Here is a 14,143-nt window from a genome sequence, read left to right on the forward strand (position 1 = left end):
TCATTTTCATACACTGTTATTTTGTACTGAAAATGAATTTTTTACTTGTAGCTGTGCAACGAACTCGGGTGGATCCAACCAACAACGGGTAATGTAAGCCAGCGATTTCGTGAAGGGCTCTCATGTGTTGCAGCAAAGGTGATTGACCTTACACAAGGGAAAACCCCACTCTACCAGCTCTACCTTGATGCAAGAGAGGAGGCTCTCACTGATGACCTACTGGGTATTTGCTTTTTTTATATAATTTTTATAGGTAACTGGAAATGCCAGATAAAATGCATGGGTGATCTTGTGTTTTGTTGTTCTTTTGGCAGATCTTGACACAAGGGCTGCACTTTTATTCCTGCCATACGTCTTCAAGGAGAAACTGGATCTCTTTGTCATACTTGGAGAGGTGTGTGTATTAAAATATTTAGTCTATATAAAAGGAAAACAAATGTATCTTTTGTTAAGAGACTAATATATTGCTTTCCTCTACCTTCTCTTTTGACTTCAAAGGTTCATCCTAAAACCCCCTATCCAACTGTTCAGCTACTTCATGAAGACTGGAAACCAGTGTTCTCCAGAAGCGCTCCAAACATTGTGAAGTTGGATGGCAGTGAAGTGTGCAGAAGCTCGTGTATTTTTGAAGGAATCATCTCTTCTTTCTGCTTGTATTTTGTCTTCAACCTTGCTTATCCAAAACATCTGAAGAACACCCTGATTTTTCTCCAAAAGTACATTGTGAAAATAGATGAGGGTGAGGACCGGCCTCTGCCAATCACAGTCACCAGACAAATAAATCTTCTGTATTGACCACCATGCCTCAGCCATATCAGTGCTCCAAATGTGGCAGAAGAACCTTTAGTTTGACAAAGCTTATTCAGCACATAGGACTTATTCATTCCCATGATGCCAATTTTGATATAACCTGTGGACTCAGTGACTGCTGTTCTTCCTTCAAAAAATATGAATCTTTCAGACGACATGTGTATAGGAAACACAGAGAACAGGTGTTGTGTTAATATTGACACAATGTGGGTCTTTTGTGGAAAAATTCTCATTCCTCTGTTATATGACAACCATTTTCATTCATACAGTGTTAGAGTTGATAGTGAATGGACGTTGCTAAAACCTGGACAGGAAATTGATGTTGCAGCTTATGACACATACTCTGTTGATAACAGTTTGTATGTAACAGTTAAGCAATGTATTTAAGAAGGTAATAAATGTGACAAGTATTTTTGACTTTGTATCTTCAATTTTTCAAATCTTGAGAGGAAAAATATAGGAAATCTGTGTGTAGATACTGAACCTTTAGAAAGACATTTTTGTACTCCTTTTAAGGGTTCTTTTTTGTACTTTATACTAAGGGTACAATTTTGCCCTTTAAAGTACAGGTTTGACGTGTAAAAGGTACAAATTACAAGGGTACAAATCAGTACCCACAGTTTAGGGTACAGAACGGTACCTTAGAGGGTACCACCCCAGTGACAAGCCATTGTACCCCTATAGGTACATTTCTGTACTTTAATTTCTGAGTGTGCAGTGAAGAACTATTATTATGCGACAAATGTATTTAAATACATTTTGTTGCTCTGTAATCCAGCCATTGTTTGTGATCTTAGATTGTAGCTCACACTTTTGTCTAGTTGACAGATTTCCATATAAACTTTCTATATATGCCTTAACCAAGCCTTTTTTTTTTTGCCTTCTTCCATTTTCTGAGTTCAGTTTTTAAAACCTTGAACCTGAACAGTAGAGTATGAATCACTACACTATAGTCCACAGCACAGTGTATTAGCTCTGTGGTCTTAAATAGTCAATAGATGATTTTTCAGATTCTTTCAGATTCTAACTTGTAGTCTTCAGCTCTTTAACCTATACGAATGGAGTAACATGACTATTAGACATGGCATAGTTCCTTATAGAGCCACAGAAGACTATTGTTTCCCCCCCCCCCCCCCCCCCCCCATCTTTTATGGGACTACAGTAGGACTTTGTACTGCTGCTATCTATTCCATCATCTTTTATTTTAAGATTGTTTTAACAGGTAAGAAAGTTGTTATCAGGCGATAGCTCTCACTATCTGGTTGTTAACTCATTTCTAACTTAAGACTGCTTTCTTTGGATTTACTTTTTTTTTAAAATAATGCTGTATTTTGCAATCGAAATATTAAAAACTACACTAAAAACATTATTAAAAAGTTTAGAAATGAGTCCAACTTTTTTCAAATTTTTCTGGGGGGTCTAGTGTAACTGGGCCTTCTGTGTGTTCTTCATCACCATGTTATGTGTCCTTCTCCCCCTCAGAGCTTCATACTGTGATCTGAGGTGCACAGCCTGAACTGATGACCTACTTCTTTGGCAGAAACCTTTCAATGTAATTGCAAAAGATAGCTTAAACGCCAAGCATACAGAAAGTACACACATATAAAAATATAGACAGTGGTAAAATGATCCACTCATGAAACCAGTAGCTGATAATGAACTGAATCCCAGTTGCCAGTGTTCAGATATTACTTAAAAAAAAACCACCCAAAATATGAATATTACAACTTATCAAAAGTTACATGAGTCACATTAAACATGAAGATTGTTGAGCTTTTTTTTTTTTTTTTTTTTAAAGTGGTTTGTGATGTCATGAATGACGTGTAATAATCATTACATTAAGTGTCTTTTCACTTCATATGGAGATAAGAAGCCAAAGGAAACATTGACCTCGTTAAAGTGAATTTCCACATGTAGCTTAACCCTAAAGCTTTTTGAAACTGAACACTTATTTTTGATGAAGTAATGAGCGCTTCTCCGTTAACATACGGCCCTTATGCGAATACAATAAAAAATGAAAAACAAAAGGAGAGAACAAACAGCCAACAAGTCGTGCCAATCATTTTCTGCTATATGTTTTTGCAGCCACATGAGGATTCCGTGCAGAATATACTTACATGTGAAACTGTGAGTTTTACAGCATCGTTTCCAGAATGAAGTTCTTCGGGTTTTAGAAGAAGAAACAACCAAACCTTCCGTGCAAAATCCATGTTTTCTTTTCAAGGCTCACTTCGCCTCATCGTGGATCCAAACTCAAGCCCACGGGGGAAAAAGTGTCATCAGAATCCAGAGAAAAACGGTCAAAACTGACTTCTTGGTAAGCGCCAGAGGTCTGCAGTCACCCTATTTTGGACATTTTGAAAGCTGTCACAGGTGCGGTGTAAGTAAAACTTCGTCCTCTTGCCTTCCATTCGTGAGGCCCGTCGGTTTTCATCCCATGAAGGAAAAGTCTCCGGCTGCCGAGCGTGGAGGATGCTGCGCTGTCTCGATTTGCCCTTGAGCAGGAGAGCAGTGAGGGTGGGGGAAGGGGGGGGGTTGCTGGGCCACAGAGGATTACTGCGCCATAGGCGTCCCATGGCGCTCTCAGGCATAATGTGCGCTGTGCTTTTGCCACATCACCAAGTATGCCTTAGTCCAAGGACTATGAAGAAACTCAAAGTTTATTTCTGTAAAAAGTGTGTGTGGGAAACGCCCAGTCTCCTACCAGAGAAGCCAACATTTCACGTGCCTCACCTTTCACACGGGGGTTTTGAACACTTGAAACACTTTTGTTTGGTTTAATGGTCAACCAGAGGCATGCACACCCGTGAAGAACAGCCAGAGCCCGAGTTCACAGCATGCACCCTACAGTGAGCTGATTTGGTTTGGATTCAAAACCTGATTCGCATGAGTGAATCCTTAAAAAGACGTGATTTCACACCACCGGTCCTCAGACTTTTATTCTGTCTTTCCGGGAGGTTTGGACTTCGTGTGCAGCTCATGATAGTGTATTACCCCCTCTAGTGTTCGGTAATAGACTTTCTTTTTTGTATGGAGCAGGAAGAATTCTTATTTTCAGAACATTGCGCAGATTGATAGACCCAAATACTGTCTCATCAGGATTCATACATCACATTTTGTGCATTAAGGTATAGAGGAAGGCGGGACATATTTTAAGCTTATTTCTAAGTCATTCTAATAAAAGATAAAAAGCCTGGTAAATAGTTTACCCAGATAATGTGAACATTGGACGATTGGACAGTCTTGTGTTAATCCTCCTCTGCGACCATATAAACAGATGTTTATATTTGCATATTATATAATAATACAGCCATAACGATTACCCAGCGTGCATCATGGTAAACTGCGCGGAAGTATCAATCACTGTGCCATACAGGTACTCGGATCGATATAAATATTGATAGTTTCAATACCAAAGCTGGTATTGATATTGGCTCGAGACGGTTAGAGTCAATACTTTCTTTCTTTCCCCTATGTACCCCACTGAATTATTTCATGAACAATTATAGCTATATCAAACACGCACTATGAAAAATGTCTCTGCACCTTTTTTGTGTTGACTGTCACATCTGTTTTAATTATGGTAGCACATAGAACAATATAAGTTGACCCAAAGTGCTTGAGAGAGAGACGTATTTAGATTCTAGGTCTTCAAAAAACCAAAAACAAAACAAAAACTAGTTTTAAAATACATAAATTATGTTACATTGATTATTACATTTTTAAATTGATTGATACCCAAAGTGTACTATTACAAAACAGCACCACTGTGCCAGTGAACAAATCCCCAGGAGTGAGTGGTGGGGAAAGACAAAAAAATAAATAAAATAAAATCCTTTTAAGTTAACGGTTTAGGAAAGTGTAGAACAACATTACCCAGAAAGCCCAGGTACATATGTTTTCTTTTTTTCCGGATGTAGCATCACATGAATTCACTGTCAACATGCAAGATGGCCACGCATCACAGGCAAAATGCTGCTGGGCGGAGGAAAGTACAGGTAAATTAGAGGCGTTACATTATTGATAAATGTGTGACAACGGCAACATCGGGGCCTCCAGCTTAAAGATGCTCTTCACAAACACCCGATAGGGAGTAAAAAACACATGCACAAGATAGCGTTGCAGTTAGGTGTCATGACTCAAGCCAGCTAACCTATCTAGCTTAGCATACGAGAGGTGTTAGCGGCATGTGCTAACGGTCGCTTCCAAATGATTACATGCTTTTGCAAACATTTTTTTCATACGAGCAAGTGTAAAATACTTTATAAGATAACTACAGATATCGCCTGTCAGTACAAAATAATAACACCCCTCTTGGGTTGCCGTTTGAAGCTGTTACGGCGTTGACGGAAGCTAAGCTAGCTACTGTATCCGGGCTCCGTCTAATTGCTAGTGAAACGTACGCGTCCGGGCAGGTCTGTCGTGAACCATTGCCAGTATGCCCAGCTGCCGTAAAAATACACATTAAAGTTATGCACTTTCCTTGTTGTTAAACTGAAACCGGTTTGCATTATATGCCAGTGTGTGTGACATTTAGTTAAGCTCTGTGTTTGTCTCGTTAACTCTGCAGGTCCTTGCAGTGCAAGTTCACGTTATACAAGTGTTAGAGCGTTAGAGCTTAAAGGGTGGGTGTGTTGGGTGGGTGTGTTGTGTGGGCCAAAACAAAACAGGTCGAGATTAGGAGTCTGAGCCCAGCGCCCATTCTCCTCTCTGTGTTCCAGGTATCATATGTCATTAGAGATGAGGTGGAGAAGTACAATCGAAACGGGGTGAATGCACTCCAGCTCGACCCTGCTCTGAACCGGCTCTTCACTGCAGGGAGGGACTCCATCATCCGGATATGGAGCGTCTACCAGCACAAAGTACAGCTTCTTGCCCTGCTCCGTTATGCTAAAACAGTCAACTCATTTTACACAAGGCAGCTGCTTTAGTATGCATTTCTCAAATCTCATGCCTAAGACTGTTTTAACTGTCCTTGTCCTCTCTTGTTATTGTAGCAGGACCCATACATTGCATCGATGGAGCATCATACAGACTGGGTTAATGACATAGTCCTCTGTTGCAATGGAAAAACTTGTGAGTTTTTTTAAGCTGTTCAGTTCACCCAACATTTTATTTTGAAACCCCCGTTTCTAATCTAAAAAAAATTTGCTTTCAGTGATATCTGCCTCATCGGATACGACAGTCAAAGTATGGAACGCACACAAAGGGTTTTGTATGTCAACGTTACGAACACATAAGGACTACGTGAAAGCGTTGGCTTACGCTAAGGACAAAGAGCTGGTAGCATCAGCAGGTCTGGACAGGCAGATCTTTCTTTGGGATGTGAACACACTAACAGCACTCACTGCTTCCAACAACACTGTCACCAGTAAGTAAAGATTTTGCAGTGTGACACTAGTATCCATTTCTGTCCTCTGGACAGAAGCTTAGATTAGATGTGAATTGTACTGAGTGTAATTTGTATTCAGCATGACCGATATGTTTATGTCAAAGTCAGTCTGTACCTTTGGACTTATTATAATTTGTCTCCAACAGCTTCATCGCTGAGTGGGAACAAGGACTCAATCTATAGTCTGGCTATGAACCAGATGGGCACGGTTATTGTATCAGGATCCACAGAAAAGGTTTGTGACACACAGATGGACAGATTTACACAGTGCCCAGTGTTTACACTAAGGAATAAATGCAAACTTTCAGTTGTGTTAAATTTTTGAAAATACTGAGACATAAACAGCTTCACTGAGCAACAATCTGTTTCTCTAACTACAATAAATTTTAAAAGGACTCTAAGCTTCAATAACTCAGCTCTCAGGAGCGTCACAGGTACCAATTATAATCACTCATTCAGTGATTAGAATTGCTTTTTAGGGTCTCTGTGGATTATTACACGTCTCTTAGTCCTGTTTGGGTCCCTAAAATGCTCATAATTGTCTTAGGGGTGATGTATAATAGCATAGTTTAAGCGTTGCTCTGTAATCCAGGTATCATTTGTGATCTTAAATTGTACCTTCACAGTTTTGTCTAGTTGACAGATTTCCAAATAAACCTCAGGCCTCAACAAAGCCTTTTTAGCCTTCTTCCATTCACTGAGTTCAATTTTTTCAAAAACTTGAACCTGAGCAGTAGACAATGAATTACTACACTATAATCTAGTAATTGCCTTGTTAACTTATTTTTACTAATTTCTTAAAATCGCAAAACCCATAAAAAGTTCTTTCATATTCTAACTTGTAGTCTTCAGCTCTATGTAGGTAGGTTACATGGCTTTAGTAAAATGACTATTATAAGAAAACTTAACTCTAACTTCTCTTAAGAATTTGTAAGCAAGTGATAATACAAGTTCTTCACTGACCTTTGGTTTCTGTTCAGATATCCTTAAAGCATTTCCATTAGGCTGTCACAAATCTGTGGATATTATAAACTATAAAGACTGCTTCAAAAATCTAATATAAAGGAAATGCATGAATGGTGTAATTGAGTGCGTACCTTGCTTTGTTTTAGCCCAGTAGGATTATCATGCATGTAAACACAGTGAAGTAGTGCCTGCTGTCGTTACCCTTCTTGTGTCTTTCTTCAGGTTCTGAGAGTGTGGGATCCTCGAACATGCGCTAAGCTCATGAAGCTAAAAGGTCACACGGACAACGTCAAATCGTTGCTGCTGAATCGAGACGGCACTCAGGTGAGTTAAATAATCTAAAATGCCGTGGCTGCCAAAGAGCAGAGTTTCAGAATCTAAAAGTCACCGGTCCTCCCCACAGTGCCTATCAGGCAGTTCAGATGGGACCATTCGCCTTTGGTCCCTCGGCCAGCAGAGGTGCATCGCCACCTACCGTGTGCACGACGAAGGGGTGTGGGCCCTGCAGGTCAATGAGGCCTTTACGCACGTATATTCTGGAGGCAGAGACAAAAAGATCTACTGTACGGACCTGCGTAACCCAGACATCCGTGTCCTTATCTGTGAGGAGAAGGCCCCAGTGCTCAAAGTAAGGGTCCAGCAAATAAGGGCTAGATTTTTGTAATAACTGCATAACAACCTGTGTAATAGTTAATTTTAGGATATATTTAACCATAATATTGAAAATATAAAAGGATGGGTCTCAGGGTCATTCAGCCTTTTGCCTTTTCTTGCACAGATGGAACTGGACAGATCTGCGGACCCACCTCCAGCAATCTGGGTCTCCACCACCAAGTCATCTGTTAATAAATGGGTAAGCATGCGTGACACCTCTGAGATCAGTGATCCACTGTCAATGTAGTGAAGTATAGATAGAGGGTTGTTCATGTGGCCACACCTAACTGTGTTCAGCCATAATTCATCTGCAGTTCATTTAAAATTTAAAAGCAGCTTTGTAATTCTGTATTACAAAAGAGAAGAACAAGGAGTGGGGAAGCAATTATTAAAAGTTTTTGTTTTTTTGGTGTGTGTTTAGTCTCTAAAGGGAATGCACAACTTCAGATCATCCGGAGAGTATGACAACGACTGCACCACCCCTCTGACACCACTGTGTACTCAGCCAGAACAAGTCATCAAGGGTACTTTTGTTTTTTGTTTCTTTTTTATGTGAAAGTATACAATCCTCCAAATCTCTTTTCCCTCTGTTAACTAACAGCGCTGTTGATGTTGCAGGAGGTGCCAGTATTATTCAGTGCCACATTCTGAATGACAAAAGACACATACTCACCAAAGACACCAACAACAATGTGGCTTTCTGGGACGTCCTAAAGGTAAACCACACACTCTGGCATTAATGATTAAGATATTAGGATATGGGATGTGCTCTTATCTTGGTCTTTATTGGTCTTCATAGGTGGGAGGATAAGTGAAGGAGATTTCAGGGCGTGGCTTGCATCACTAAATGTCACTGATTAGTCGAATATATCAGAATTTTAAAGCCAAATTTAAAAAAAAAAAAAAAAAGCTGCTAATGCAGACTGTTTTTGTTCACTGTTCTAAGACATAACAACATGGAGATACAGCAGAACTGGGTGGTGATGCCCAACAAGAATGAATGGTTTTATAGTTGTGTAAAATAAAGAAGAGCTGTTGTTTTTGGTTTGTGAAATGAATGATTTTGCCTTATTTTTTAATCTTCCTGGGGCTGCCGTCCAGGAAGAAGAACTGATGGACCCCGAATGAACCTTTAGTTCTTCTGAAAGTTTCCCAGGCGTGGGTGTTGGGGCGGAGAACTCCACTGTGGTTTTATTGGTGCTCATCCACCTGAATGAGCTGATGAATCTGTGTGAATTAAAGTGAAATTGTAGGAATGCACACCTGTCGATATATCTGTAGTTTGAAATGACCTTTTGTGCTCACATTTGACCTGTAGGCATGTAAGGGCGAAGACTTGGGGAAGGTTGAATTTGACGAAGAGATTAAAAAGCGCTTCAAGATGGTCTATGTGCCAAATTGGTTCTCTGTTGATCTGAAAACTGGGGTGAGTTTCAAACCTGGTAATACAGGAGCCCGTCACATGATTTGACATTCAGTGTTTTCTAGCTGAGTTCTAACTTCTCCTGGTTGATTCCTGTCGTGGTTATGTGCTCGACAGATGCTCACTATCACTTTGGATGAGAGTGACTGCTTTGCTGCCTGGGTGTCTGCAAAGGACGCAGGGTTTTCAAGTTCCGATGGATCGGATCCAAAGTGTAAGAGATTACATTTTCTATACTAATGAAGGTTACGTAATGCAGAGCCAGAGGTCTAAGTTAGCATTACACAACGCTGATTTCTCCCCTTTGCAGTGAACCTGGGCGGACTATTGCTTCAGGCTCTGCTGGAGTTCTGGCCCAGAACCCGAATCAACCCCATGGACGAGGAAGAGAACGAGGTGAACCATGGTGAGGAGATTGATTGACTGATTCAATTATCCAGTGAATGCACAAACTGCCAAATGTCTGCACCGAGGGGAGCGTCATCGGGGCATGTTTTTTCCTTTGTCTTGTTTCCCTCGTCTTTTTATCCACTTGGCCTCAAACATGAATTGGCTGCAAACTGTGCCAGTGAGCGCATTCTAAGCCAAGATGTCATCGGGTTTGTTGATTATGTTCTTGTTCCCTCAGTGAACGGAGAGCAAGAAAACAGGGTCCAGAAAGGCAACGGATATTTCCAGGTGCCACCACACACACCAGTTATCTTTGGAGAAGCGGGAGGCAGAACCCTTTTTAGGTAAGCTCTCACCAACAAACTTTCAAACTTTTAGATCGTCAGTTAAGGTCATGTTAGAAAGTCAAATCTTCCCCTTGTGATGTCATCACATGTCATTAGAAATGGTCGCACAAGTCCAGCGTTTCTTTTGATCTGCTTTATTTTTACGCTGCAGGTTGCTATGTAGAGATTCAGGCGGAGAGACTGAATCCATGCTGCTCAATGAGACAGTCCCACAGTGGGTTATTGATATAACTGTAGATGTGAGTATCTCTGCTGATTATTATTTTTTTTAAACCTCCTTTCCGTTGATCTTTTATTAAAGTGTGCATGTTGTGCTTTTCATCTATCCTGTCATATGCAGTGTTCCACTGGTGGCTGATCATAGTAAACCTGGTCAAAGTTTCACATAATAAAATCAGTGGATAATAATCTCTGTGACACTATTGGCTGATCATAGGGTCATAACTTGAAAGAGAGGGGCTATCTTAAATATAATCAAGCACAGCACAGCACCTAATGTTTTACATTTCTTGTTTGCAAAGGGTAGCCAATCATCAGAAAGTTGTCTGACAGTGAGTGTGAAAGAAACCTAAGCAGCTCATTTCATATATGTTCGACATGAGAGGCTGCTCCGAGACTCAGTATAAGATAAATAAGCATTATTTTTGAACTGTGGAGCATGCAAAGCTAGTCCAAGAATAAAAATATGGAACTGGAAATGAGCAGCTGGCTCCCTTTTTAAAGCCTTTCCCTTATTTGCCCTTTATCCTGGGCATCATCCTTCATCTGCTTGTCTAACTTTGGTCTACATCGCTCTACATAATTTATTAAAATTAGAAAGCCCAAGTGCTCGTGTCTATATTTCATGCACATTTCATTCAAAAATTAAAAGAAGATTTTTTTTAAAAATGTGGCATGAGTAGTTGAAGCCCACTGGTTTGGAAGCTTGGAGGAAGAAAATCATGACTGCTTTTGTTGCTAAACACTACAAAGTGTTAATACGTATACTCTAGTTGGACGGCTTTAGTGTGGGAAGGAACTAAAAGCTGCATAAAACAGGCAAAAATAGCCCTGTGTTTGTATTTGAGATTCAGTACTTCTGAGTTTGTGTAACATGTTTTATACTTGGTACAGATGATGGTAATGAGTACTTCCTTGAGTTGCTTATAGACTAAAGCAGAATTGTGACTCCAATGATGATTCTCTCTCAATCAGTAGTGGCCAGAATATACAACACCTTAAAACCTGAAGCAGCAAAATGTTATTCATTTATCAGGTTACTGTTTACAAATGTGACCTGACCAACTTTCTGTTATTTCAAACTAAACACTCTGTTCTGTATAAAGAGACTAGACGTGCACAGCTTGCCTGCTCTAATAGTAATCCACTAACACTCAGTTGTTAGTGAATGAGTGAACATTAAGGCAGTTAGAAACGACGAGCACTAAAAATGTGTACTTGCCTTTCACAAATTGCTCTATACTCAGTAGGGACTAAGGTATGACATTAAGAGCTATGACTGTGCACTTTATCACAACATGATACAAATGTGAAACCTGATTGCAGGAGATTTCTTGCAGTGAGAAAGCAGAGGGAACTCTGCAGCATTGCCGTTAAAAAAGTTCTTCAACCACTTTGTGATTTATTTACTCAAGTTTAATACATGTTATTTTTATCACACGGTCAGAACTCATTTGTGTCAAACAAGGTGACACAGAGTCATTGCTTTTAAAGTACACGGACCAGCTGTGCCTGGCTGCGTAATCACCGCACTGCTCGCCAACAGGCCCGGTCTAAGCCAGAAAAAAAGCTCAGCGGTGTTACAGATCCATCACTGTTCTTCCCTGGATGAAGCAATACCATTTTCTTGTATCTTTGTGATGTGACATTTGCAATTAAATTTTGTTCTCACGTTTGAGTTACACGTCTTTTTTTTTTTTTTTTCCATGACAGAAAAATATGCCCAAGTTCAACAAAATCCCGTTCTACCTCCAGCCCCACTCTTCCTCTGGTGCAAAAACTCTAAAAAAGTAAGTTTGTAGTTTCTCGTATTTCAGCAAAGATCCGTGTCACGTGCAGCTCTGCAATGTTCAGAGCCGGTTTTTATACCTTCTTTGTCGCACAGGGACCGACTGTCGGCCAGTGACATGCTCCAGGTGAGAAAGGTCATGGAACATGTTTATGAGAAGATCATCAACTTGGACAACGAGTCACAGACCACCAGCTCCTCGGCCAACGATAAACCCGGGGAGCAGGAGAAGGAGGAGGACATGGCCATGCTAGCTGAAGAGAAGATTGAGCTAATGTGTCAAGACCAGGTGGGCACATCAACACGCTCTGTGAATGCACTGAACACAACTTCTCTTTCATGTTAGTAACCTTCTTTTGTTTTTGATTCATCCAGGTGCTAGATCCCAACATGGACCTGCGAACAGTTAAACATTTTATCTGGAAGAGCGGAGGGGACTTGACACTTCACTATAGGCAGAAGTCCACGTGAAAGTCGTCATTTTTAAAAGCAGAACTCTTTGTCATTTGCCAATCACCACCCACCTCTGACATGTAGTACCCTAAAACCCCATTGTGTGGTCAAGAGTTGCAGTAACAGTGAGAATCCAGTAAAATTTGTGGGGACATGGCTCATGTTGTATTATAGGAAACTGAGAAGAACAGGCCGGCGCAGCCAACAGACACCTGGGAAATAAGTGGTCCATATTGTTTTTTTTAAGTTTGGACGTAAATGTCTCCTCTCTGCATCCTTTTTTTTTTTCCTTGTTCTTCTTCCTCACATCTTTGACTGTCCCTGCCCACCCTTTCCTGATTGGCATTTTATTTTTGAAGCGACTGAAGTTGCAGTGCGTGTTTGTGTATGTATGCACACGGATGTAGTAGACTGTCTGTTCTAGTACATTCCAGGAAACTGTCCTTGTTCTACAGACACTCCAGTCCTGTCTCAGCAGTATCACCAGTTTAGGAGTACACTTGGTCTCTGGGTAGCCTCACAGTCCCTCAAAGACAAAAAAAACCCTCTGTTCTGTAGTCGACGTCGTCTGCATTAACTTGAACTTAACCTCGGCTTAGACATCCAGTTAGTGCAGAGCTTGAACCTCATCGACAGAAGCAGTCCACGTTGTCTTTTGTTTTTAGCGGTGTTATCCTCAAAGGAATGAATGTTCTTTATTTTGTAAATATATGTACAACATTTTTCATTTAAATTACTTTTTCTTTTGGTTTTGCAGCTGTTTTCTTTTTGTTTTTGTACAGTTTACTTAAAAAAGCAAAACACACACAAATTATTTTTCCAAATCCCTGCAGCACATTCATGGTCATGAACGCTAAATGACTTGAATGGTAAGATTTGCATTTGTTGATTTCACTGCAATCTAAAACTTGCAGTTAGTATTTGTGTAGGTCATCTTAGCAATTGGGGAAATTATATATAGGGTATATATCTTAAACAGTAATTCATGCTTAGATGCTCTGCGTTTGGTTCACGAGCATGGACTCTGATGACAGCGAGGGTTGTTCCTAATGTATATTTCATTTAGATTCAGTAGGAGTTCAGTGGAGCATAAATTTAACTTGAAGGGGAATCTCATCTGAGATAACATACGAACATTCAGCCACTGTGGGAACTTCACCAAAGTGTAATAAATGCTAACACATCTTGTCGCTTGGTGTGTCACCAAGCCACAACAACAGATCTTTTCATTGTAATTTCCTGGAGTTTAATTTTGCCACGAGTGTGTGTAATGCCATAGCAGGAGGGAGGATGCATTGAGTGAGCTCTAATTGGCCAAAAATAAAAATCCAAGATGGGTACAAATAATCAGGCCATAACTCTGCAATATCCATTATTGTAATCATTTGTGAAATATGTATATTTTAGGCATTCAAAGAAATAAATTGGAATGGTTTAACAATGACAGGTTTTACCAGGATTATAAATGGCTGTCTCGAGTTGTATTGTGTTGAGCTGATCCAAGTGAAATAAGAGAAACGAGGGACTCCTTTTTTTTCTCCCAGTGATTGTTTAACCATCGAAGATTCACCCATTTCACATTCATCAAGACTTTGCACTCATTCCTAATAAAACAGACAATTCATTGATAAAAATATCTGCAAAAAATACTTATTTTACACACTAGCACCTACTTGACCAATGAAAACTATTAAGATGCC

The 14,143-nt window shown here is 40.1% G+C and overlaps 2 protein-coding genes and 1 long non-coding RNA gene across 4 annotated transcripts in view; 2 read left to right on the forward strand and 1 right to left on the reverse strand.

Moving 5' to 3' along the window:
• LOC101474809 (sodium channel protein type 2 subunit alpha) overlaps positions 1-3,292 on the reverse strand; it is a 45,490-nt gene extending 42,198 nt beyond the window's left edge. Inside the window, exon 1 of the mRNA XM_004565395.3 lies at positions 2,928-3,292. The gene's annotated coding sequence lies outside the window, so the exon portion shown is untranslated. The remainder of the gene's footprint in view (positions 1-2,927) is intronic.
• Positions 281-1,227, forward strand: LOC143413541 (uncharacterized). Its single transcript, XR_013094141.1, has 2 exons — positions 281-394; positions 499-1,227. It is a non-coding gene; the product is annotated as an uncharacterized LOC143413541 (long non-coding RNA).
• A 1,401-nt stretch (positions 3,293-4,693) lies between the features above and the next one.
• Positions 4,694-13,887, forward strand: LOC101474352 (WD repeat-containing protein 48). 2 transcript variants are annotated; one of them, XM_004565393.5, is made up of 18 exons: positions 4,694-4,808; positions 5,532-5,672; positions 5,808-5,886; positions 5,969-6,181; positions 6,349-6,437; positions 7,391-7,492; positions 7,572-7,796; positions 7,947-8,021; positions 8,244-8,346; positions 8,441-8,538; positions 9,141-9,248; positions 9,363-9,459; positions 9,556-9,651; positions 9,874-9,979; positions 10,134-10,221; positions 11,915-11,991; positions 12,087-12,279; positions 12,366-13,887. In XM_004565393.5, the coding sequence occupies exons 1-18, from the start codon at positions 4,737-4,739 to the stop codon at positions 12,459-12,461; spliced, it is 2,058 nt and encodes a 685-aa protein (XP_004565450.2). In that variant the 5' UTR covers positions 4,694-4,736; the 3' UTR covers positions 12,462-13,887. The 2 variants fall into 2 exon arrangements, with proteins under 2 accessions (XP_004565450.2, XP_004565451.2); XM_004565394.3 differs by having other exon boundaries at positions 5,811-5,886.
• The last annotated feature ends 256 nt before the right edge of the window (positions 13,888-14,143 follow it).

The sequence above is a fragment of the Maylandia zebra genome, linkage group LG18 (assembly GCF_041146795.1).
Source record: "Maylandia zebra isolate NMK-2024a linkage group LG18, Mzebra_GT3a, whole genome shotgun sequence".
Classification (NCBI taxonomy): domain Eukaryota; kingdom Metazoa; phylum Chordata; class Actinopteri; order Cichliformes; family Cichlidae; genus Maylandia; species Maylandia zebra.